General features: G+C 40.9%; 1 protein-coding gene across 3 annotated transcripts in view; it reads left to right on the plus strand.

Annotated features, from left to right (window-relative positions):
- LOC128656174 (GRB10-interacting GYF protein 2) overlaps nucleotides 1–27885 on the plus strand; it is a 556473-nt gene that overhangs the window by 302147 nt on the left and 226441 nt on the right. For all 3 annotated transcript variants that reach the window (XM_053709919.1, XM_053709921.1, XM_053709920.1), the window contains exon 10: nucleotides 6276–6383. In XM_053709919.1, coding sequence (XP_053565894.1) covers nucleotides 6276–6383 — 108 coding nt within the window. The remainder of the gene's footprint in view (nucleotides 1–6275; nucleotides 6384–27885) is intronic.

Here is a 27885-nt window from a genome sequence, read left to right on the forward strand (position 1 = left end):
CAACCGACCCATTTCATCACCAAGCATTTAGGTTATGAAAACATGGTCAGACCCCTGACCAATTTTGAGTCTCTGTGCACCCAAACCCCTCCCTTAAGGCACACTTTATCCATAATATACAAGATCTTAACTCATTACCCCTCCAGGCTACATTCCCCCATACCTAGAGAGCTGGGATCTAGGTGTCATAATACTACCACACACGAGTAAAATAATGTTTCAAGCCGCGATGAAGTCTTCAATCTCATCCTCTATCTTAGAAGTTAATCTTAAATTACTTCATAGATGGTACCACACCCCGAAAAAAACTACACCGCTTATTTCGCACCCAAAATAGTAAATGTTGGCTTTGTGGCCATGTAAATAGCGATACAGCACATATGTGGTGGTGGTGCAACCGCATCCAGACTTTCTGGAGAGATTTGATCTCGGAAGTGGAATCCATTCTAGATATATTACTACCACTCGACCCATTGATTTGGCTCTTACGCAAACCCCCCCACCCCCATCCATCAAATACAAACCATATTTACATCTACTCAACATCTTGACTAATAGTGCAAAAATTCTAATAGCTAAAAACTGGAGAAGTAGGGAGGCACCATCTATAGACATGTGGAGGCAGAAAGTAACAGAAACCATTGGACTAGAAGAATACTATTACCTCAAACAAGATAAAATAGATTACTATGCAGAGTTCTCGCAGCTTTGGTCCAATTACATTCAATATAAATAAACAATAGGTTTATTCGTAGTCTAGGAACTATTCATGACTGACCAAGGGAATAGATGTTCTCGTGAGCCGGTTGAATGTGGTAGATCGGGGTGACAGCGGACTGGGACGTACAGTTGCTTTGTTATCCGTTATTTACTTCTTGTTATCTAAATATAAATAGTTGTATACCAAATGAAAGTATTTCGGTAGGCTTCCCCTTAGGGCAACACAACTTACAATTGGACCCCTTTCTGATTGATTTGGCATTGCCCAGGGGACGAACACTGCTGTTTAATCTTGAAGTGCTTTGAGCACACCCAATGTTATCCACAAATTTAACAGCTGTTGTTGTGATCTATTTTTTGGGAGCTGCGTCTCCCCACCTATGTAAAATACTGATTTATACACAATAAAGCTGTTTCAAAAAAAAAAATTGAGCTCATGCACATGAAGTTACACTGGAGTGAGCTAAAATGCAAGTCTGTCAAAAGAACTGAAATAAGTGGGCAGTCTGCAGAAGCATAGATACAAGGTAATCACAGAGGTCAAAAGTATATGATTATAACTGTGTTGGTTATGCAAAACTGGGGAATGGATAATAAAAGGATTATCTTTCTTTCTCTTGTAAGGTGTATCCAGTCCACGGATTCATCCATTACTTGTGGGATATTCTCCTTCCCAACAGGAAGCTGCAAGAGGATCACCCACAGCAGAGCTTTCTATATAGCTCCTCCCCTAACTGCCACCTCCCAGTCATTCTCTTGCAGCTCTCGACAAGGGAAGCAGCTAGAGAGATGTGGTGCATTAATGTAGTTTATCTTCAATCAAAAGTTTGTTATTTTCAAATGGTACCGGAGTTGTACTATTTTAGCCTCAGGCAGAAAGTTGAAGAAGAGTCTGCCTGTGGTCTTTGATGATCTTAGCAGGTTGTAACTAAGATCCATTGCTGTTCTCACACATAACTGAAGAGATGGGTAACTTCAGCTGGGGGAATAGCGTGCAGGGTCTCCTGCTCTGAGGTATGTGCAGTTTTAAATTTTTCTAGAGAGATGATAGCTAGAAAATGCTGACAGTGCCTGATTTGTTTAAGGTAAGCCTGATTACAGTGATTTAACGACTGGTATCATGCTTGCTGTAAAGGGTAATATTTTTATTATTTACTCACATTACTGAATAGATATAACGTTTGCTTGAGGTGTATAAACGTTTATTTCATATTGGTGAAAAAACTTTATTCTGGGGCCCAGTTTTTCCACATGGCTGACTAGATTTTGTCTAGGGATAGTTTTTTAAGGCCCTCTCACTGTGAGTACAGGTTGGGAGGGGCCTATTTTCCATTAGTTTTTGCAGCTTGAGACATCCAGCTTCCCTGAAGGAGTCCCCTGAACATATAGGACCTCTCTAAGGGGTTTTTGTGCCTTCCAAAGTCGTTGTATGGGCAGGTAGGGCCACAGTAGAGCTGACTGTTTGAAAACGTTTATATCGGTTTTTTTTATCCGGTTTTGAAACTAAGGGGTTAATCATCCATTTGCAAGTGGGTGCAATGCTCTCTCAGCCTATTATACACACTGTAAAAATTTCATAAGATTTACTGCTTTTTTCACTGTTTTGCAGTTTCTGTGATTGTTTTTTTCTCGTAAAGGCACAGTACCGTTTTTATTTTTTGCTTGTTCACAGTTATTAAAGTGTTTTCCAAGCTTGCTGGTCTCATTACTAGTCTGTTTAAACATGTCTGACAATCGTAGCGGCAATGGACATAGTGCCGTTTGCCCGCCTACATCTCAGACCGCTGCAACTCTGCATGCTCAGTCAGTGGAATGGGGATTACACAGATTTGTCCCCTCTACTAAATCTGGATCAAGAGACCAGGGATTCTCTTCATTGGTGGTTATCTCGGGTCCATCTGTCCAAGGGTATGACCTTCCGCAGGCCAGATTGGACAATAGTAACGACAGATGCCAGCCTTCTGGGCTGGGGTGCAGTCTGGAACTCCCTGAAGGCTCAGGGCTTGTGGACTCAGGAGGAGACACTCCTTCCGATAAACATTCTGGAACTAAGAGCGATATTCAATGCTCCTTCAGGCTTGGCCTCAACTAGCTGCGGTCAGGTTCATCAGATTTCAGTCGGACAATATCACGACTGTAGCCTACATCAACCATCAAGGGGGAACAAGGAGTTCCCTAGCAATGTTGGAGGTTTCAAAAATAATTCTATGGGCAGAGGTTCACTCTTGCCATCTATCAGCTATCCATATCCCAGGAGTAGAGAACTGGGAGGCAGATTTTCTAAGTCGTCAGGCTTTTCATCCGGGGGAGTGGGAGCTCCATCCGGAGGTGTTTGCACAGTTGATTCAACGTTGGGGCAAACCAGAACTGGATCTCATGGCGTCTCGCCAGAACGCCAAGCTTCCTTGTTACGGATCCAGGTCCAGGGATCCCAAGGCATCACTGATAGATGCTCTAGCAGCGCCTTGGTCTTTCAACCTGGCTTATGTGTTTCCACCGTTTCCTCTGCTGCCTCGTCTGATTGCCAAGATCAAACAGGAGAGAGCATCGGTAATTTTGATAGCACCTGACTTGGTATGCAGATCTGGTGGACATGTCATCCTTTCCACCATGGACTCTGCCTCTGAGGCAGGACCTTCTACTTCAGGGTCCTTTCAACCATCCAAATCTAATTTCTCTGCGGCTGACTGCTTGGAGATTGAACGCTTGATTTTATCAAAGCGTGGTTTCTCCGAGTCGGTCATTGATACCTTAATACAGGCGCGAAAGCCTGTCACCAGGAAAATCTATCATAAGATATGGTGTAAATGTCTTCATTGGTGTGAATCCAAGGGTTACTCATGGAGTAAGGTCAGGATTCCTAGGATATTATCTTTTCTCCAAGAAGGATTGGAGAAGGGTTTGTCAGCTAGTTCCTTAAAAGGACAGATTTCTGCTCTGTCTATTTTTTTGCACAAACGTCTGGCTGAGGTTCCATACGTGCAGGCGTTTTGTCAGGCTTTAGTCAGAATCAAGCCTGTGTTTCAACCTCTCTTTCTTTTTGGCTAAGGAGTATAATACGCTTAGCTTATGAGACTGCTGGACAGGATTATAGCTCATTCTACTAGAGCGGTAGCTTCCACATGGGCTTTTAAAAATGAGGCTTCTGTTGAACAGATTTGTAAGGCGGCGACTTGGTCTTCGCTTCATACTTTTTCAAAGTTCTATAAATTTGATACTTTTGCTTCTTCGGAGGCTATTTTTGGGAGAAAGTTCTTGCAGGCAGTGGTGCCTTCCGTTTAAGCGCCTGCCTTGTCCCTCCCTTCATCCGTGTCCTATAGCTTTGGTATTGGTATCCCACAAGTAATGGATGATCTGTGGACTGGATACATCTTACAAGAGAAAACATAATTTATGCTTACCTGATAAATTTATTTCTCTTGTGGTGTATCCAGTCCACGGCCCGCCCTGTCATTTTAAGGCAGGTGTTTTTTATTTTTAAACTACAGTCACCACTGCACCCTATAGTTTCTCCTTTCTCTTGCTTGTCTTCGGTCGAATGACTGGTAGTGGCAGTTAGGGGAGGAGCTGTATAGATAGCTCTGCTGTGGGTGATCCTCTTGCAGCTTCCTGTTGGGAAGGAGAATATCCCACAAGTAATGGATGATCCGTGGACTGGATACACCACAAGAGAAATAAATTTATCAGGTAAGCATAAATTATGTTTTTGTTATACAAGGGTCTGGCGGATGTGCCAGGTGTTCTATCTTTTTGTCAGGACCTGGTCAGAATCAGGCCTGTGTTTAAACCTGTTGCTCCTCCTGCGTACTTAGTTGGGATTTCTCCTCTCTGTCTTTATCCTTCTCATAAGAAACGTTTGTTGCACAACCTGGATGTTGTGCATGCTCTAAAAATTCTAACTATAGGCAACTAAGGATTTTCACCAGTCTCCTGCCCTGTTTGTTTCTCTGGAAAGTGTATGGGTCACAAAAATACTGCTACTTCTCTTTCTCTCTGGTTGAGAAGTATAATTCGTTTTGCTTATGAGACTGCTGGTCAGCAGCCTCCTGAGAGAATTGAGTCATTCCACTAGGGCTGTCTCCTCTTCATGGGCTTTCAAAAATGAAGCTTCTGTGGAACAGATTTGCAAAGCTGCAACTTGGTCCTCCCTGCATACTTTTTTCAAAATTTTCCAAATTTGATACATTTTGCCTTGGCCGAGGCTTCTTTTGGGAGAAGGGTTCTTCAAGCAGTGGTGCCTTCTGTTTAGGTCTGCCTGTCTTGTTCTCTCTCCCTAGTCATCTGTGTCCTCTAGCATGGGTATTGGTTCCCACTAGTCGTGGACTTTCCATATCTTAGGAAAGAAAACAAAATTTATGCTTATCTGATAAATTTCTTTCTTTCCGGATATGGAGAGTCCACGACCCCTCCCTTAAATTTAAGACTTTTTTTTTTTTTTACTTAAAGGGACACTGTACCCAAATTTTTTCTTTTGTAATTCAGAAAGAGCATGCAATATTAAGCAACCTTTCTAATTTACTCCTATTATCAATTTTTCTTCGTTCTCTTGCTATCATTATTTGAAAAAGAAGGCATCTAAGCTTTTTTTTTTGTTTCAGTACTCTGGACAGCACTTTTTTATTGGTGAATGGATTTATCCACCAATCAGCAAAGACAACCCAGGTTGTTCACCAAAAATGGGCCGGCATCTAAACTTACATTCTTGCATTTCAAATAAAGATACCAAGAGAATGAAGAAAATTTGATAATAGGAGTAAATTAGAAAGTTGCTTAAAATTTCATGCTCAATCTGAATCACGAAAGAAATTTTTTGGGTACAGTGTCCCTTTAACCTCAGACACCTCTACACCTTTGTGTTATTCCTTTTTCCATTTCCCTTCCGTCGAATGACTGGTGATTATGGGTAGGGGAGTGACACTTAACAGCTTTGCTGTGATGCTCTTTGCCTCCTCCTGCTGGCCAGGAGTGACATTCCCACTAGTAATTGATGACGTTGTGGACTCTCCATATCTGGAAAGAAAGAAATATATCAGGTAAGCATACATTTATTTTTTTTTATTTATTTTTTTCCCTGCTCTTTTTTTGTCTTACTCATTTTTAAACCTCACTGCTTGGCTATATGTTAAACTAAGGTATGTGTAAGGTGGGATGGGGTTTTATAGGACTCTTGGGGTTTGGGAAACTGCCCCCTCCTAGTGGTAGGAATGTATTCCCCTATGTTACTATGTAAAAAAATATTTTTTTTTATATTTTATAATAAAATGGGTCAAAAGTTAGCTCTTCTCATTGTCTTACATTTTATTACTACCCCTGAGGATCTCTAATATAAAATAAAAATACGTGGTCATTAGCCAATTATTATTTTTTTATAACATTACTCAGCAGTGTTAAAGACCAGCATAAACTGTAGCTGCTTCTATTCATGTTGACTTGTGCTTTTATAAATTGTGTGCTGTGAGCAGACTGGAAAGTATTTCATTATATTGTGAGCTATATTATTATTTAATGTTATAACTTATGTAATTGTGTGTTTCACAAACTTTACTCCTCCATAGGCAGCAATATGCCCAGGTGTTGGCACAGCAACAGAAGGCAGCACTCTCTGCACAGCAGCAGCAGCAATTGGCAGTTCTCTTGCAGCAATTTCAGTCCCTAAAGTTGAGGTACATAACAGATCCTAAAATGATGTATATATCTGTATTGATATAAATGTTTTTTTTTTTTTTTTTAATTAGTTTGCAAATATCATACATATCATTAATCTTTAAAATGTTACCTCTGTTTTGAGCCTTAGGAATTTATAGCTGCTAAAGGAATTTATAGCTGCCTTTTACAGTTATGGATACATGGAATCCACATGCTTGTGGTGATGTCACTAATAATGGGATGAAAAAAAAGCATGGAGAATGTTTCTTCTTTTACTAGGCTCACTTGATATCTAGACCTGGTTTATATGCCAGTTAGATATCCACCCATCAGAAAACTGTGATGATCCACAGCTTTCTACATAACTTCTGCTTAAAATAGTTTTCATTATACTGTAAACAGATCAATAAAATATAGTTGTTTACCTTGACAAACCCGTGCCATGAAGTCACTGGCACATTAAAATTAGTTCCTGGCCCCCTGGTTTAGAGTCCCCAAATCACCCATGAGTGCCCCTAGTTCCACTCACTAGCGAGCACTAGCCGCACGTAAAATTTAGCATAGTACAACTTGCACCTGTTAAATGAAAAAAAATGAAAAAAGTTTTAAATCCCTCTCACTTCCCATGATCACTTACCTACAGGGGTTGATTACCTATATATACACAAATATTTAAATACCTCCCGTAAGGGAGTGATTTGTATTTCATAGGTGCAATTCAGATTAATTATATTGTCTGAGTTTCAGCAAGTTTTAAACCGTTTGTGTGTGAGTGTGCGTGAGTACTAGTCCAGCCGGACTACTACTATATTTTTTTTCTCCCAATAAAGTTATTTTGTGTGAATGCAGTTGTCAATGGTACTTTAAAGAATCTGAAATTTGATTTCATTCATTTTTTGAAAATTCTTATAGTGGGTTTTAGTATTTAACTAGTCCAGTAACCAACAGTCTTTTCTCCTGTTAAGTGTGGTCAGTCCACGGGTCATCATTACTTCTGGGATATTAACTCCTCCCCAACAGGAAGTGCAAGAGGATTCACCCAGCAGAGCTGCTATATAGCTCCTCCCCTCTACGTCACCCCCAGTCATTCTCTTGCACCCAACGAATAGATAGGATGTGTGAGAGGACTGTGGTGATTATACTTGGTTTTATACCTTCAATCAAAAGTTTATTTTATAATAGCACCGGAGTGTGTTATTCCTTCTCTGGTAGAATTTGAAGAAGAATCTACCTGAGTTTTTTCTATGATTTTAGCCGGAGTAGTTAAGATCATATTGCTGTTTCTCGGCCATCTGAGGAGAGGTAAACTTCAGATCAGGGGACAGCGGGCAGATTAATCTGCAAGAGGTATGTAGCAGCTTATTATTTTCTGACAATGGAATTGATGAGAAAATTCTGCCATACCGATATAATGTAAACTCAGCCTTAAATGCAGTAGCAGCAACTGGTATCAGGCTGTCATGTATGTATATTTTACACTTCAGTATTCTGGGGAATGGCACTTCACTGGAATTATACTGTATGCATAAGACTTTAGCCTAATTTGCAGGGACTAGCAACAGGCTTTTTAATAACACTTAATTTATTTATGTTAAACGTTTTTTGCTGGCATGTAAAATCGTTTAATTTTCTGAGGTACTGGGTGAAAAAATGTTTTGGGCACTATTTTTTCCACTTGGCAGTCATTTTTATTTAATTTATGACAGTTTACTGATCTCTCTCACTGTTGTGTATGAGGGGGAGGGGCCTTTTTTGGCGCTTTTGCTACGCATCAAAAAATTCAGTCAGAAGTTTGTCTTCCCTGCATGATCCGGTTCATCTCTACAGAACTCAGGGGTCTTCAAAACTTGTTTTGAGGGAGGTAATCACTCACAGCAGAGCTGTGAGATTGTAGTTGACTGTGATAAAAAACGTTTATTTCTGTATTTTGCTAGTTTATTTGCTAGTGTGTTAAACATGTCTGATTCAGAGGAAGATATCTGTGCTATATGTGCTAAAGCCAAAGTGGAGCCCAATAGAAATTTATGTACTAACTGCATTGATGCTACTTTAAATAAAAGTCAATCTGTACAAATTGAACATATTTCACCAAACAACGAGGGGAGAGTTATGCCGACTAACTCGCCTCACGTGTCAGTACCTGCATCTCCCGCTCGGGAGGTGCGTGATATTGTAGCGCCGAGTACATCTGGGCGGCCATTACAAATCACATTACAGGATATGGCTACTGTTATGACTGAAGTTTTGGCTAAATTACCAGAACTAAGAGGTAAGCGTGATCACTCTGGGGTGAGAACAGAGTGCGCTGATAATATTAGGGCCATGTCAGACACTGCGTCACAATTTGCAGAACATGAGGACGGAGAGCTTCATTCTGCGGGTGACGGTTCTGATCCAAACAGACTGGATTCAGATATTTCAAATTTTAAATTTAAGATGGAAAACCTCCGTGTATTACTAGGGGAGGTGTTAGCGGCTCTGAATGATTGTAACACAGTTGCAATACCAGAGAAATTGTGTAGGTTGGATAAATATTTTGCGGTACCGTCGAGTACTGACGTTTTTCCTATACCTAAGAGACTTACTGAAATTGTTACTAAGGAGTGGGATAGACCCGGTGTGCCGTTCTCACCCCCTCCAATATTTAGAAAGATGTTTCCAATAGACGCCACCACACGGGACTTATGGCAAACGGTCCCTAAGGTGGAGGGAGCAGTTTCTACTTTAGCTAAGTGTGCCACTATCCCAGTGGAGGATAGCTGTGCCTTTTCAGATCCAATGGATAAAAAGTTAGAGGGTTACCTTAAGAAAATGTTTGTTCATCAAGGTTTTATATTGCAACCTCTTGCATGCATTGCGCCTGTCACGGCTGCAGCAGCATTTTGGTTTGAGTCTCTGGAAGAGACACTTGAATCAGCTCCATTAGATGAGATTACACACAAGCTTAAAGCCCTTAAGTTAGGTAACTCATTTATTTCGGATGCCGTAGTACATTTAACTAAACTTACGGCTAAGAATTCCGGATTCGCCATTCAGGCGCGCAGAGCACTGTGGCTAAAATCCTGGTCAGCTGATGTTACTTCTAAAACTAAATTGCTTAATATTCCTTTCAAAGGGCAGACCTTATTCGGGCCCGGGTTGAAAGAAATTATCGCTGACATTACAGGGGGTAAAGGCCATGCCCTGCCTCAAGACAGAGCCAAACCTAAGGCTAGACAGTCTAATTTTCGTTCCTTTCGTAATTTCAAAGCAGGAGCAGCATCAACTTCCTCTGCACCAAAACAGGAAGGAGCTGTTGCTCGCTACAGACAAGGCTGGAGACCTAACCAGTCCTGGAACAAGGGCAAGCAGGCCAGGAAACCTGCTGCTGCCCCTAAGACAGCATGAATCGAGGGCCCCCGATCCGGGAACGGATCTAGTGGGGGGCAGACTTTCTCTCTTCGCCCAGGCTTGGGCAAGAGATGTCCAGGATCCCTGGGCGTTAGAGATCATATCTCAGGGATACCTTCTGGACTTCAAATCCTCTCCCCCAAGAGGGAGATTTCATCTGTCAAGGTTGTCAACAAACCAAATAAAGAAAGAGGCCTTTCTACCCTGCGTACAAGATCTTTTATTAATGGGAGTGATCCATCCGGTTCCGCGGTCGGAACAAGGACAAGGGTTTTACTCAAATCTGTTTGTGGTTCCCAAAAAAGAGGGAACTTTCAGGCCAATCTTGGATTTAAAGATCCTAAACAAATTCCTAAGAGTTCCATCGTTCAAAATGGAAACTATTCGGACAATTTTACCCATGATCCAAAAGGGTCAGTACATGACCACAGTGGATTTAAAGGATGCTTACCTTCACATACCGATTCACAAAGATCATTACCGGTATCTAAGGTTTGCCTTTCTAGACAGGCATTACCAGTTTGTAGCTCTTCCATTCGGATTGGCTACGGCTCCAAGAATCTTCACAAAGGTTCTGGGTGCTCTTCTGGCGGTACTAAGACCGCGAGGAATTTCGGTAGCTCCGTACCTAGACGACATTCTGATACAAGCTTCAAGCTTTCAAACTGCCAAGTCTCATACAGAGTTAGTACTGGCATTTCTAAGGTCGCATGGATGGAAGGTGAACGAAAAGAAGAGTTCTCTCTTTCCACTCACAAGAGTTCCCTTCTTGGGGACTCTGATAGATTCTGTAGAAATGAAGATTTACCTGACAGAAGACAGGTTAACAAAGCTTCAAAATGCATGCCGTGTCCTTCATTCCATTCAACACCCGTCAGTAGCTCAATGCATGGAGGTGATCGGCTTAATGGTAGCGGCAATGGACATAGTACCCTTTGCACGCCTACATCTCAGACCGCTGCAATTGTGCATGCTAAGTCAGTGGAATGGGGATTACTCAGACTTGTCCCCTACTCTGAATCTGGATCAAGAGACCAGAAATTCTCTTCTATGGTGGCTTTCTCGGCCACATCTGTCCAGGGGGATGCCATTCAGCAGGCCGGACTGGACAATTGTAACAACAGACGCCAGCCTACTAGGTTGGGGCGCTGTCTGGAATTCTCTGAAGGCTCAGGGACTATGGAATCAGGAGGAGAGTCTCCTACCAATAAACATTCTGGAATTGAGAGCAGTTCTCAATGCCCTTCTGGCTTGGCCCCAGTTAACAACTCGGGGGTTCATCAGGTTTCAATCGGACAACATCACGACTGTAGCTTACATCAACCATCAGGGAGGGACAAGAAGCTCCCTAGCAATGATGGAAGTATCAAAGATAATTCGCTGGGCAGAGTCTCACTCTTGCCACCTGTCAGCAATCCACATCCCGGGAGTGGAGAACTGGGAGGCGGATTTCTTAAGTCGTCAGACTTTTCATCCGGGGGAGTGGGAACTTCATCCGGAGGTCTTTGCCCAAATACTTCGACGTTGGGGCAAACCAGAGATAGATCTCATGGCGTCTCGACAGAATGCCAAGCTTCCTCGTTACGGGTTCAGATCCAGGGATCCGGGAGCGGTTCTGATAGATGCTTTGACAGCACCTTGGACCTTCGGGATGGCTTATGTGTTTCCACCCTTCCCGATGCTTCCTCGATTGATTGCCAGAATCAAACAGGAGAGAGCATCAGTGATTCTAATAGCGCCTGCATGGCCACGCAGGACTTGGTATGCAGATCTAGTGGACATGTCATCCTGTCCACCTTGGTGTCTACCTCTGAAACAGGACCTTCTGATCCAGGGTCCCTTCAAACATCAAAATCTAATTTCTCTGAAGCTGACTGCTTGGAAATTGAACGCTTGATTTTATCAAAACGTGTTTTTTCTGAGTCAGTTATTGATACCTTAATACAGGCTAGGAAGCCTGTTACCAGAAAGATTTATCATAAGATATGGCGCAAATACTTATATTGGTGCGAATCCAAAAGTTACTCATGGAGTAAGGTTAGGATTCCGAGGATATTGTCTTTTCTACAAGAAGGTTTAGAAAAGGGTTTATCCGCTAGTTCCTTGAAGGGACAGATTTCAGCTCTGTCCATTCTTTTACACAAACGTCTGTCAGAAGTTCCGGACGTTCAAGCTTTTTGTCAGGCTTTAGCTAGGATCAAGCCTGTGTTTAAAACTGTTGCTCCACCATGGAGTTTGAACTTAGTTCTTAATGTTTTACAAGGTGTTCCGTTTGAACCCCTTCATTCCATTGATATCAAGCTGTTATCTTGGAAAGTTCTATTTTTAATGGCGATTTCCTCGGCTCGAAGAGTCTCTGAGTTATCCGCCTTACATTGTGATTCTCCTTATCTGATTTTTCATTCAGACAAGGTAGTTCTGCGTACTAAACCTGGGTTCCTAGCTAAGGTGGTCACTAACAGGAATATCAATCAAGAGATTGTGGTTCCATCTTTGTGTCCTAATCCTTCTTCGAAGAAGAAACGTCTGCTACACAATCTAGATGTAGTCCGTGCCCTGAAATTTTATCTACAGGCAACTAAGGATTTTCGACAAACGTCTTCCCTGTTTGTCGTTTATTCTGGTCAGAGGAGAGGTCAAAAAGCTTCGGCTACCTCTCTCTCTTTTTGGCTTCGTAGCATAATTCGGTTAGCCTATGAGACTGCTGGACAGCAGCCTCCTGAAAGAATTACAGCACATTCTACTAGAGCTGTGGCTTCCACTTGGGCCTTTAAGAATGAGGCTTCTGTTGAACAGATTTGCAAGGCTGCAACTTGGTCTTCTCTTCATACTTTTTCCAAATTTTACAAATTTGACACTTTTGCTTCTTCGGAGGCTGTTTTTGGGAGAAAGGTTCTTCAGGCAGTGGTTCCTTCCGTATAAAGAGCCTGCCTGTCCCTCCCGTCATCTGTGTACTTTAGCTTTGGTATTGGTATCCCAGAAGTAATGATGACCCGTGGACTGACCACACTTAACAGGAGAAAACAAAATTTATGCTTACCTGATAAATTCCTTTCTCCTGTAGTGTGGTCAGTCCACGGCCCGCCCTGTTTTTTATGGCAGGTAAAAAAAATTTTTTAATTATACTCCAGTCACCACTACACCCTTTGGCTTCTCCTTTCTCGTTGGTCCTTGGTCGAATGACTGGAGGTGACGTAGAGGGGAGGAGCTATATAGCAGCTCTGCTGGGTGAATCCTCTTGCACTTCCTGTTGGGGAGGAGTTAATATCCCAGAAGTAATGATGACCCGTGGACTGACCACACTACAGGAGAAAGGAATTTATCAGGTAAGCATAAATTTTGTTTTTTTCTTTGCTCTGCAAAATCTTTCCTTTTTTGCATCTCACTGGGTTTCAAAGGTTCTCAGGACTAGTGGAGGTGGAAAGGCACTCTGATCATCAGAGCTTGATTTCAAATTTGTGGTACAATTTTTATTTACCCTTTATGTGCTATTTGCTATGTAAGCTTTTTTTTACTTTTTTCAGCGCTTATTTGAACAGAACCTTATGTTTGTTACTATTTACAGTACTCAAAATTTTTCTCCCTTTTAATTTGTTTCCAATGATCCACTTCACCTGCTGGCGTGTATTAAATTGTTTACAAGTAGCTCATGTACCCTTATATTGGCATTTAAAATAGTTGATTTAGCATGTGGTATCCCCACCTATTCTGAAAATTTGTGACCTCGGGTCCAAGCTATAGATACGCTGTGTAAGCACAGCCAGCAGAAGAAATTACACTTTCTATAGGATAAAGAAAAGATAAGTTAATAAAATGTTAATATACCCATTGTTCTCTCCAAGTATTGGCGATTAGTTTATATACCAATATAAGATAAAAAACGTTTTTGTACCGGTTTTTGACGTTTTGTCAATCCGGTTTTTCCATTAAGGGGTTAATCGTTTATTTGAATGTTGAGGCAACCTTACTAAAGCTTTGTGTATCCCCTGTAAAATTGTCTAAAAGTTTACTGCTTTCTCTTGTTAAGTGTATCCAGTCCACGGATCATCCATTACTTGTGGGATATTCTCCTTCCCAACATACAGAGATAGTTCTGGCATTTCTATGGTCGCATGGTGGAAAGTGAACAAAGAAAAGAGTTCTCTATCTCCTCTCACAAGGGTTTCCTTCCTAGGGACTCTTATAGATTCTGTAGAAATGAAAATTTACCTGACGGAGTCCAGGTTATCAAAACTTCTAAATGCTTGCCGTGTTATTCACTCCACTCCGCGCCCTGCGGTGGCTCAGTGCATGGAGGTAATCGGCTTAATGGTAGCGGCAATGGACATAGTGCCATTTGCGCGCCTGCATCTCAGACCGCTGCAATTATGCATGCTCAGTCAGTGGAATGGGGATTATACAGATTTGTCCCCTCTACTAAATCTGGATCAGGAAACCAGAGATTCTCTTCTCTGGTGGTTATCTCGGGTCCACCTGTCCAAGGGTATGACCTTTCGCAGACCAGATTGGACGATTGTAACAACAGATGCCAGCCTTCTAGGTTGGGGTGCAGTCTGGAGCTCCCTGAAGGCTCAGGGATAGTGGACTCAGGAGGAGAAACTCCTCCCAATAAATATTCTGGAGTTAAGAGCAATATTCAATGCTCTTCTAGCTTGGCCTCAGTTTAGCAACCCTGAGGTTCTTCACACTTCAGTCGGACAACATCACGACTGTGGCTTACATCAACCATCAAGGGGGAACCAGGAGTTCCCTAGCGATGTTGGAAGTCTCCAAGATAATTCGCTGGGCAGAGTCTCACTCTTGCCACCTATCAGCAATCCATATCCCAGGTGTAGAGAACTGGGAGGCGGATTTTCTAAGTCTATAAACTAGATTAGTTTATCTGTTTCATTGTAAGCACATATATAATTTTTCATATTGGCAGAAAACTGCAGTTATATATTTTCTCTATATTGGTTCGCAGCATATATAAATATACTCTTTTTACTTGTTTTCTTTATGCACATTAGTAAATAATTACTTCTAGTACCTAGTCACATTTTTGACCATTTTAGTGAGGATGTTTTGTCGCTCTCTTAATCCCTCCTTTCAGTAACAATAACACTGTTCTTGGAAAGCTTTTTTAAATTGGAGTTATACCTTTATTTTTATTTGATTGCAAATTGCTGCTAATATACAAATGCATGAAAATCTAAGCATTTCTAGATATATTCTCAAATCTAATTCTATAAAGTGTTTTGTCTCTTATTATATATATTTTTTTCCTTAGTTGCCAGTACTGTTGCCAATAGATCAATTGTAATGAGCACACCTGTCAGATAAAGTAATCTCACCTGACCAATAGGTATGAGTCTGAACTGTTTAAAAGGAGGCTGTAACTGGAGCTAATTCATCTTGAGAAAGCCCTGTAAGAGGGAGAAACGCGTTGATGAAAGTTACAGCTGCCTTACACTTCATATATTGTCTATAAGGACTTTAATTCTTTATTGGAGTGAAAGATTTTTCAACTACCCACGGAGAACACGAGGACTACTTTGTGAAGGGCCATGTGCTTAAGTTAAAGCCGGTTTCATGTCACACATCAAAGTCCGTTCACTATAAGATCTACAAAAGAAATCTGGATATACTGTGACCCTGCGTGCGATCCTGCACTAAGAGCGGGGTTCACCATCTACAATATAGCGGCCGCTATAGTTCATCTGTCAAGTTATTCTGACCAATAGGATTTCCCTACAGAGACGACGCCTCCCGATCAGTGACGTCACGGGATACGCATACTCCTCACGGAGATGATTCTTAATACACGGACGGTACACCTAAAGGTAAAAACGGGTTTGCATTTACCCGGCTTCGGTTCTCTTTTGAAATCATCTGAGGACTTCAGTTTTGATGCCGACTTCCTCTACATAATACTGAGACAAGGTTTATATTGGCAACAGTAGTATTTATTTTAATTCTGTGGTTTTTTATACATCGGAGACGTCCGATTCTTAAATTTTCTATGTTTTTTTCATTTTTTCATTTTTTTGCAGGACATGTACTTCTATGATTGTTTGTTTTAATTATATTTGCAAAGCAAGTAAATTTATCTTATTTTATCTCAATTCGTTTGCATAGCAATTATTTTAATCTGTTCTCAATTTAGCACCTTTAGCTTTTATTAGCGCTTCTCCTTTTTTTCATTCTTTCACATATCTTTTTTTCCCTAATTTGAGGGACTTTAGGGTTGGAGTAGCTTGGTGCCTCTCGCGCACACTTTAACACACTTGCACACACCTGTTTCATAGTCTCTTGTTAGTGTTGCAGCAGAGTTCTCTTTATTTTTCAATATGGAAGATATCTTTGAATTTAGAGAAAGTTTCTACAAAACCATGTCAGGACATAAGGAAGGGGATACTGCTATATATTCTGATTTCGAAAATTTAGATGATATAATGAGTAAATTAGAAAAACTGCTCACTAGGGAATTGAAACAAAAAACTGAGATTTTATTTTTAAATAAATACACACTTAAAGGGCTAGTACTAAATAAAGAATGTGCATTCCCATTAAAAGAAACATTCCAATCGGCATGGGAGGGCGTCCTTAATAAGGCCTCCTTGGACTTAATAGATATCCTTAAGAGATCTAGAAAGGATACCCTCCTAGATTTAGAAAAAGAAATTTTGGAAATAAAAGATAAACTCAAGGAAGAAAAAACTAAAGAATACATAGAAAAACAAAAAGTAATGATTGAAAGAATAAATAATTTAAGTAAAGATCTTTTGAAAACAAAATGGAAGAAATTAGACAGAGACACAATTAAACCACAGACAGAACAAAATAAAAATGAAGAGATGGATTTAACTACATCTCAAAACAATTGGACAACAGTCAGTTATAAAAAGAAAGAAAAAAGGAATTACCCCAACCATAGAGACCGGGATTATAGGGATAGGAACACAAACCAATCATGGAGGCCAGACACATACAATAGACAAAATAATGGCTACTATCATCATAATACATATAGGCATATGGATTATAGAACGAATAACTCTACCTTGACCACCATCAAGGTTTATCGGCTGTAAAAAAGTATCTGGATGCAGACCCAGACATTAAATTAGAACAAAATAGTTTTTTGTTAAAGAGTATAGCCTTCATATTAAACAATAACTATTTTTCGTTTGATAGGAACTTCTATCTTCAAATCGAAGGGACTGCTATGGGCACGAGGTTTGCACCAAGTTATGCCAATTTATTTGTAGGCCACTGGGAAGAAAATTTCTTCATGGAAAGTGGCTTTGGTGCAAACCTCGTGCTCTATAGCAGATATATAGACGATATGCTGATGATCTGGAGGGGCTCCGAAATGGAGTTGAATAACATGCTCACGAATATGAATACCAATGATAAAGGCCTTAAATTTACATTTAATTATAGCCAAGAAAAAGTTACTTTCCTTGACCTAGAAATTATGGTGATAAATAACATTATTGAGACAAAAACACATTTTAAGGATGTAGACTCTAACAGCTTTATACACTCAGACAGCTGTCACCTCCAACAATGGAAAGAAAACATCCCTGTAGGTCAAGCCTTAAGGATACGTAAGAACTGCTCTAGACTAATGGACTTTGAGGAACAAATAGGGACACTTATGGAGAAATTTAAGGATAGGGGCTATGATGAGGAGCTAGTCCATAATGCTACTAGTAGAGCCAGATCATCAAATAGGAAAACACTTCTTACTTATAAACAAAAAAACACTTTAAATGAAAAAGATACTATCGATACACCATTCATTACTGATTATAGTAATGATGAAAAATTCTTAATAAACACTGGCACATTCTACAAGCGGACCCCATTATAGGGAAGAATTTGACTGATAGACCAAGATTAGTTTTCAGAAAATCAAGAAATTTAAAACAAATACTAGTTCCTAGTACTTTTCAAGAGAATAAAATAAGTCTGAATACACAATTAGATATTGCAGGAAAGAAAGTGGCAGGTTTTTTCCCCTGCTATACGTGCAAGGCCTGCCAGCATAGCTGTAAGAAAAACTCTATAAAAATTCCACCTAAAGGTGATCTGTTTCAAATAAAAGAACTTATCAGATGCACGACAAAAGGGGGTCATCTATGTACTCCAATGTTCTTGCAATTTAATATATTTTGGAGAAACAAAAAGGATGCTAAAGGATAGGATCAGGGAGCACCTGTTATGTATAGAGAAAGAAAGAAAGAAAGAGAAGATACTAGACTCTACAAGCATTTCAAAGAAGTACACAAAGGGCAGACAAAGGATTTAACTTTCTGGGGAATACAGCATATTAAGTGCCACTGGAGAAGAGGCAATATAGATAAGCTACTATGTATAAAAGAAGCGGAATACATATATAAATATCACTTTATACCCAGCTGGTTTGAACTCTGAACTCGACATCTCACCCTTTGTTTTAGATTAATTTTGGCTTAAGTATGACTTTGTACTATTCTATTTCTTATTTTTATTTATTTTCTATTAATTTCCACTAAACTTTTGATTCTCACTATTTTAAAGTTAAATGTCTAAAATTAGTCACATGATAATTTGGATACCTCTGTATTATGGGGTATATATGTATACACTTTTATAAGTCACAAGACTTCTGTTACATTTTCATAACTTAATATTGTTCACTATCTATAAACTAATTAGTTTATCTGTTTCATTGTAAGCACATATATAATTTTTCATATTGGCAGAAAACTGCAGTTATATATTTTCTCTATATTGGTTCGCAGCATATATAAATATACTCTTTTTACTTGTTTTCTTTATGCACATTAGTAAATAATTACTTCTAGTACCTAGTCACATTTTTGACCATTTTAGTGAGGATGTTTTGTCGCTCTCTTAATCCCTCCTTTCAGTAACAATAACACTGTTCTTGGAAAGCTTTTTTAAATTGGAGTTATACCTTTATTTTTATTTGATTGCAAATTGCTGCTAATATACAAATGCATGAAAATCCAAGCATTTCTAGATATATTCTCAAATCTAATTCTATAAAGTGTTTTGTCTCTTATTATATATATTTTTTTCCTTAGTTGCCAGTACTGTTGCCAATAGATCAATTGTAATGAGCACACCTGTCAGATAAAGTAATCTCACCTGACCAATAGGTATGAGTCTGAACTGTTTAAAAGGAGGCTGTAACTGGAGCTAATTCATCTTGAGAAAGCCCTGTAAGAGGGAGAAACGCGTTGATGAAAGTTACAGCTGCCTTACACTTCATATATTGTCTATAAGGACTTTAATTCTTTATTGGAGTGAAAGATTTTTCAGCTACCCACAGAGAACACGAGGACTACTTTGTGAAGGGCCATGTGCTTAAGTTAAAGCCGGTTTTATGTCACACATCAAAGTCCGTTCACTATAAGATCTACAAAAGAAATCTGGATATACTGTGACCTTGCGTGCGATCCTGCACTAAGAGCGGGGTTCACCATCTACAATATAGCGGCCGCTATAGTTCATCTGTCAAGTTATCCTGACCAATAGGATTTCCCTACAGAGACGACGCCTCCCGATCAGTGACGTCACGGGATACGCATACGCCTCACGGAGGTGATTCTTAATACACGGACGGTACACCTAAAGGTAAAAACGGGTTTGCATTTACCCGGCTTCGGTTCTCTTTTGAAATCATCTGAGGACTTCAGTTTTGATGCCGACTTCCTCTACATAATACTGAGACAAGGTTTATATTGGCAACAGTAGTATTTATTTTAATTCTGTGTTTTTTATACATCGGAGACGTCCGATTCTTAAATTTTCTATGTTTTTTCATTTTTTCATTTTTTTGCAGGACATGTACTTCTATGATTGTTTGTTTTAATTATATTTGCAAAGCAAGTAAATTTATCTTATTTTATCTCAATTCGTTTGCATAGCAATTATTTTAATCTGTTCTCAATTTAGCACCTTTAGCTTCTATTAGCGCTTCTCCTTTTTTTCATTCTTTCACATATCTTTTTTTCCCTAATTTGAGGGACTTTACGCACACTTTAACACACTTGCACACACGGATTTTCTAAGTCGTCAGACTTTTCATCCGGGGGAGTGGGAACTCCATCCGGAGGTGTTTGCTCAATTGGTTCATCGTTGGGGCAAACCAGAACTGGATCTCATGGCGTCTCGCCAGAACGCCAAGCTTTCTTGTTACAGATCCAGGTCCAGGGACCCAGAAGCGACGCTGATAGATGCTCTAGCAGCTCCTTGGTTCTTCAACCTGGCTTATGTGTTTCCACCGCTTCTTCTGCTCCCTCGACTGATTGCCAAAATCAGACAGGAGAGGGCATCTGTGATTCTGATAGCGCCTGCGTGGCCACGCAGGACCTGGTATGCAGACCTAGTGGACATGTCATCCTTTCCACCATGGACTCTGCCTCTGAGACAAGACCTTCTCATACAAGGTCCTTTCAATCATCCGAATCTAATTTCTCTGAGACTGACTGCATGGAGATTGAACGCTTGATTCTATCAAAGCGTGGCTTCTCCGAGTCAGTCATTGATACCTTAATACAGGCACGAAAGCCTGTCACCAGGAAAATCTATCACAAGATATGGCGTAAATATCTTCATTGGTGTGAATCCAAGAATTACTCATGGAGTAGGGTTAGGATTCCTAGGATATTGTCCTTCCTCCAAGAGGGTTTGGACAAAGGATTATCAGCTAGTTCTTTAATGGGACAGATTTCTGCTCTGTCTATTCTTTTACACAAGCGTCTGGCAGAAGTTCCAGACGTTCAGGCATTTTGTCAGGCTTTAGTTAGAATTAAGCCTGTGTTTAAACCTGTTGCTCCTCCATGGAGCTTAAACTTGGTTCTTAAAGTTCTCCAAGGGGTTCCGTTTGAACCCCTTCATTCCATTGATATCAAACTTTTATCTTGGAAAGTTCTGTTTTTGATGGCTATTTCCTCGGCTCGGAGAGTCTCTGAGTTATCTGCCTTACAATGTGATTCTCCTTATCTGATTTTCCATTCAGATAAAGTAGTTCTGGGTACAAAACCTGGGTTTTTACCCAAGGTGGTTTCTAACAAGAATATCAATCAAGAGATTGTTGTTCCATCATTATGTCCTAATCCTTCTTCAAAGAAGGAACGTCTTTTGCATAATCTAGACGTAGTCCGTGCCTTGAAGTTTTACTTACAAGCTACTAAAGATTTTCGTTAAACATCTAACCTGTTTGTTGTTTACTCTGGACAGAGGAAAGGTCAAAAGGCTTCGGCAACCTCTCTTTCTTTTTGGCTTCGGAGTATAATCCGTTTAGCCTATGAGACTGCTGGACAACAGCCCCCTGAAAGGATTACAGCTCATTCCACTAGAGCTGTGGCTTCCACCTGGGCCTTTAAAAATGAGGCTTCTGTTGAACAGATTTGCAAGGCTGCGACTTGGTCTTCGCTTCATACCTTTTCCAAATTTTACAAATTTGATACTTTCTCCAACATAGGTGTGTCCGGTCCACGGCGTCATCCTTACTTGTGGGATATTCTCTTCCCCAACAGGAAATGGCAAAGAGCCCAGCAAAGCTGGTCATATGATCCCTCCTAGGCTCCGCCTACCCCAGTCATTCTCTTTGCCGTTGCACAGGCAACATCTCCACGGAGATGGCTAAGAGTTTTTTGGTGTTTAAATGTAGTTTTTATTCTTCAATCAAGTGTTTGTTATTTTAAAATAGTGCTGGTATGTACTATTTACTCTGAAACAGAAAAGAGAAGAAGATTTCTGTTTGTGAGAGGAAGATGATTTTAGCAAACGTTACTAAAATCGATTGCTGTTTCCACACAGGACTGTTGAGATGAAGTAACTTCAGTTGGGGGAAGCAGTTGGCAGACTTTTCTGCCTGAGGTATGATGGCCACATTTCTAACACGACTTGGTAATGCTGGAAGGCTGTCATTTTCCCTATGGGGACCGGTAAGCCATTTTCTTAGATTAAGTATGAGAATAAAGGCTTTATAAGGGCTTAAAAAACTGGTAGACATTTTTCTGGGCTAAAACGATTACTTGCTAAGCATATTTGACAGATTATAGCGCTTTATTATAATCTTGGGGATTGTTGTTAAAAAACGGCAGGCACTGTATGAACACCTTTTTCAGATGGGGGCCTTTCTCTAGTCATAGGCAGAGCCTCATTTTCGCGCCACTAATGCGCAGTTGTTTTGGAAGGCAAGGCATGCAGATGCATGTGTGAGGAGCTAAGATACACTGAAAAAGCTTACAGAAGGCGTCATTTGGTATCGTATTCCCCTCTGGGCTTGGTTGGGTCTCAGCAAAGCAGATTCCTGGGACTGTATAGGGGTTAAATATAGAAACGGCTCCGGTTCCGTTATTTTAAGGGTTAAAGCTTTCAAATTTGGTGTGCAATACTTTTAAGGCTTTAAGACACTGTGGTGAACAATTGCTTCATACTTTTTCGCATATTCAGTAATAAAGTGTGTTCTGTTTAAAATTTAAAGTGACAGTAACGGTTTTATTTTAAAACGTTTTTTGTGCTTTGTTGACAAGTTTAAGCCTGTTTAACATGTCTGAACCATCAGATAAACAATGTTCTATATGTATGAAAGCCAAGGTGTCTCCCCATTTAAATATATGTGATAATTGTGACATGGTGTCCAAACAAAGTAGGGACAATGATGCCACAGATAATAATAGTGCCCAAGATGATTCTTCAGATGAGGGGAGTAAGCATGGTACTGCATCACCCCCTTCTGTGTCTACACCAGTTTTGCCCACACAAGAGGCCCCTAGTACATCTAGTGCGCCAATACTTATTACTATGCAACAATTAACGGCTGTTATGGATAATTCTATTGCAAATATTTTATCTAAAATGCCTACTTATCAAAGAAAGCGCGATTGCTCTGTTTTAAACACTGAAGAGCAAGAGGACGCTGATGATAACGCTTCTGACATACCCTCACACCAATCTGAAGGGGCCAGGAGGGAGGTTTTGTCTGAGGGAGAAATTTCAGATTCAGGGAAAATTTCTCAACAAGCTGAACCTGAGGTTGTAACATTTAAATTTAAATTAGAACATCTCCGCGCACTGCTTAAGGAGGTTTTATCTACTCTGGATGATTGTGACAATTTGGTCATTCCAGAGAAATTATGTAAGATGGATAAGTTCCTAGAGGTTCCGGTGCCCCCCAATGTTTTTCCTATACCCAAGCGGGTGGCGGATATAGTAAACAAGGAATGGGAAAGGCCCGGCATACCTTTTGTGCCCCCCCCTATATTTAAGAAATTATTTCCTATAGTCGACCCCAGAAAGGACTTATGGCAGACAGTCCCTAAGGTCGAGGGGGCGGTCTCTACTCTATGGATAAAAAATTAGAGGGTTTGCTTAAAAAAATGTTTGTTCAGCAAGGTTACCTTCTTCAACCAATTTCATGCATTGTTCCTGTCACTACGGCAGCGTGTTTCTGGTTCGAAGAACTAGAAAAGTCGCTTGATAAAGAATCTTCGTATGAGGAGATTATGGGCAGAGTTCACGCACTTAAATTGGCTAACTCTTTTATTCTAGATGCCGCTTTGCAATTAGCGAGATTTAGCGGCGAAAAATTCGGGGTTTGCTATCGTGGCGCGCAGAGCGCTCTGGCTGAAGTCTTGGTCAGCGGATGTGTCTTCCAAGACAAAATTACTTAACATCCCTTTCAAGGGCAAAACACTGTTTGGGCCAGATTTGAAAGAGATTATTTCAGACATCACCGGAGGAAAGGGCCACGCCCTTCCTCAGGATAGGTCTTTTAAGGCTAGAAATAAGCCTAATTTTCGTCCCTTTCGCAGAAACGGACCAGCCTCTACTTCTACATCCTCTAAGCAAGAGGGTAATACTTCTCAACCCAAACCAGCCTGGAGACCGATGCAAGGCTGGAACAAGGGTAAGCAGGCCAAGAAGCCTGCCACTGCTACCAAAACAGCATGAAAGGATGGCCCCCGATCCGGGACCGGATCTGGTGGGGGGCAGACTTTCTCTCTTTGCTCAGGCCTGGGCAAGAGATGTTCAGGATCCTTGGGCACTAGAAATAGTTTCTCAAGGTTATCTCCTGGAATTCAAGGAACTACCCCCAAGGGGAAGGTTCCACAGGTCTCAATTATCTTCAAACCAAATAAAAAGACAGGCATTCTTACATTGTGTAGAAGACCTGTTAAGGATGGGAGTAATTCATCCAGTTCCAATAAGAGAACAAGGGATGGGGTTTTACTCCAACCTGTTAATAGTTCCCAAAAAAGAGAGAACGTTCAGACCAATTCTAGATCTCAAGATCCTAAACAAATTTCTGAAGGTCCCATCGTTCAAAATGGAAACCATTCGAACGATCCTTCCTACCATCCAGGAAGGTCAATTCATGACCACGGTGGATTTAAAGGATGCGTACCTCTATATTCCCATCCACAAGGAACATCATCAGTTCCTAAGGTTCGCTTTTCTGGACAAGCATTACCAGTTTGTGGCACTTCCATTCAGGTTAGCCACTGCTCTGAGAATTTTCACAAAGGTACTAGGGTCCCTTCTAGCGGTTCTAAGACCAAGGGGCATTGCAGTAGTACCGTACTTGGACGACATCCTGATTCAAGCGTCGTCTCTGTCAAAGGCAAAGCTCATACGGACATCGTCCTAGCCTTTCTCAGATCTCACGGATGGAAAGTAAACATAGAAAAGAGTTCTCTTTCCCCGTCAACAAGAGTTCCCTTCTTGGGAACAATAATAGACTCCTTAGAAATGAGAATTTTTCTGACAGAGGTCAGAAAATCAAAACTTCTAAGCTCTTGTCAAGTTCTTCATTCTGTCCTTCGTCCTTCCATAGCGCAGTGCATGGAAGTAATAGGATTGATGGTTGCAGCAATGGACATAGTTCCTTTTGCACGAATTCATCTAAGACCATTACAACTGTGCATGCTCAGACAGTGGAATGGGGATTATACAGACTTGTCTCCGACGATTCAAGTAGATTAAAGGACCAGAGATTCACTCCGTTGGTGGCTAATCCTGGACAATCTGTCACAGGGAATGAGTTTCCGCAGACCAGAGTGGGTCATTGTCACGACCGACGCCAGTCTGGTGGGCTGGGGCGCGGTCTGGGAACCCCTGAAAGCTCAGGGTCTATGGTCTCGGGAAGAATCTCTTCTCCCGATAAACATTCTGGAACTGAGAGCGATATTCAATGCTCTCAAAGCTTGGCCTCATCTAGCAAAGGCCAAATTCATAAGGTTTCAATCAGACAACATGACGACAGTTGCTTATATCAACCATCAGGGGGGAACAAGGAGTTCCCTGGCGATGGAGGAAGTGACCAAAATAATTCAATGGGCGGAGGATCACTCCTGCCACTTATCTGCAATCCACATCCCAGGAGTGGAAAATTGGGAAGCGGATTTTCTGAGTCGTCAGACATTCCATCCGGGGGAGTGGGAACTCCACCCGGAAATCTTTGCCCAAATAACTCAATTATGGGGCATTCCAGACATGGATCTGATGGCGTCTCGCCAGAACTTCAAGGTTCCTTGTTACGGGTCCAGATCCAGGGATCCCAAGGCGACTCTAGTAGATGCACTAGTAGCACCTTGGACCTTTCAACCTAGCTTATGTTTTCCCACCGTTTCCTCTCATTCCCAGGCTGATAGCCAGGATCAACCAGGAGAGGGCTTCGGTGATCTTGATAGCTCCTGCGTGGCCACGCAGGACTTGGTATGCAGACCTGGTGAATATGTCATCGGCTCCACCATGGAAGCTACCTTTGAGACAGGACCTTCTTGTTCAAGGTCCATTCGAACGTCCGAATCTGGTTTCTCTCCAACTGACTGCTTGGAGATTGAACGCTTGATTTTATCAAAGCGTGGGTTTTCAGATTCTGTAATAGATACTCTTATTCAGGCTAGAAAGCCTGTAACTAGAAAGATTTACCATAAGATATGGAAAAAATATATCTATTGGTGTGAATCTAAAGGATTCCCATGGAACAAGATAAAAATTCCTAGGATTTTATCCTTTCTACAAGAGGGTTTGGAGAAGGGATTATCTGCAAGTTCTCTGAAGTGACAGATTTCTGCGTGTGCCAGACGTTCAGGCGTTTGTTCAGGCTCTGGTTAGAATCAAGCCTGTTTACAGACCTTTGACTCCTCCCTGGAGTCTCAATCTAGTTCTTTCAGTTCTTCAAGGGGTTCCGTTTGAACCCTTACATTCCGTAGATATTAAGTTATTATCTTGGAAAGTTTTGTTTTTGGTTGCAATTTCTTCTGCTAGAAGAGTTTCAGAGTTATCTGCTCTGCAGTGTTCTCCACCCTATCTGGTGTTCCATGCAGATAAGGTGGTTTTGCGTACTAAGCCTGGTTTTCTTCCGAAAGTTGTTTCCAACAAGAATATTAAGCAGGAGATAGTTGTACCTTCTTTGTGCCCGAATCCAGTTTCAAAGAAGGAACGTTTGTTACACAATTTGGACGTAGTCCGTGCTCTAAAATTCTATTTAGAGGCCACTAAAGATTTCAGACAAACTTCTTCTTTGTTTGTTGTTTATTCTGGTAAAAGGAGAGGTCAAAAAGCAACTTCTACCTCTCTTTCTTTTTGGCTTAAAAGCATTATCCGATTCGCTTATGAGACTGCTGGACGGCAGCCTCCTGAAAGAATCACGGCTCACTCCACTAGGGCTGTGGCTTCCACATGGGCCTTCAAGAACGAGGCTTCTGTTGACCAGATATGTAAGGCAGCGACTTGGTCTTCTCTGCACACTTTTGCCAAATTTTACAAATTTGATACTTTTGCTTCTTCGGAGGCTATTTCTCCAACATAGGTGTGTCCGGTCCACGGCGTCATCCTTACTTGTGGGATATTCTCTTCCCCAACAGGAAATGGCAAAGAGCCCAGCAAAGCTGGTCACATGATCCCTCCTAGGCTCCGCCTACCCCAGTCATTCTCTTTGCCGTTGTACAGGCAACATCTCCACGGAGATGGCTTAGAGTTTTTTAGTGTTTAACTGTAGTTTTTCATTATTCAATCAAGAGTTTGTTATTTTCAAATAGTGCTGGTACGTACTATTTACTCAGAAACAGAAAAGAGATGAAGAATTCTGTTTGTATGAGGAAAATGATTTTAGCAACCGTAACTAAAATCCATGGCTGTTCCACACAGGACTGTTGAGAGCATTAACTTCAGTTGGGGGAACAGTTTGCAGTCCTTTGCTGCTTGAGGTATGACACATTCTAACAAGACGATGTAATGCTGGAAGCTGTCATTTTCCCTATGGGATCCGGTAAGCCATGTTTATTACGACTGTAAATAAGGGCTTCACAAGGGCTTATTTAGACTGTAGACATTTTTTGGGCTAAATCGATTGATATTAACACTTATTTAGCCTTGAGGAATCATTTATTCTGGGTATTTTGATATAATTATATCGGCAGGCACTGTTTTAGACACCTTATTCTTTAGGGGCTTTCCCAAAGCATAGGCAGAGTCTCATTTTCGCGCCGGTGTTGCGCACTTGTTTTTGAGAGGCATGGCATGCAGTCGCATGTGAGAGGAGCTCTGATACTGATAAAAGACTTCTGAAGGCATCATTTGGTATCGTATTCCCCTTGGGTTTGGTTGGGTCTCAGCAAAGCAGATACCAGGGACTGTAAAGGGGTTAAAGCTTAAAACGGCTCCGGTTCCGTTATTTTAAGGGTTAAAGCTTCCAAAATTGGTGTGCAATATTTTCAAGGCTTTAAGACACTGTGGTGAAAGTTTGGTGAATTTTGAACAATTCCTTCATGTTTTTTCGCAATTGCAGTAATAAAGTGTGTTCAGTTTAAAATTTAAAGTGACAGTAACGGTTTTATTTCAAAACGTTTTTTGTACTTTCTTATCAAGTTTATGCCTGTTTAACATGTCTGAACTACCAGATAGACTGTGTTCTGAATGTGGGGAAGCCAGAATTCCTATTCATTTAAATAAATGTGATTTATGTGATAATGACAATGATGCCCAAGATGATTCCTCAAGTGAGGGGAGTAAGCATGGTACTGCATCATTCCCTCCTTCGTCTACACGAGTCTTGCCCACTCAGGAGGCCCCTAGTACATCTAGCGCGCCAATACTCCTTACTATGCAACAATTAAC

The sequence above is a fragment of the Bombina bombina genome, chromosome 4 (assembly GCF_027579735.1).
Source record: "Bombina bombina isolate aBomBom1 chromosome 4, aBomBom1.pri, whole genome shotgun sequence".
NCBI lineage: Eukaryota > Metazoa > Chordata > Amphibia > Anura > Bombinatoridae > Bombina > Bombina bombina.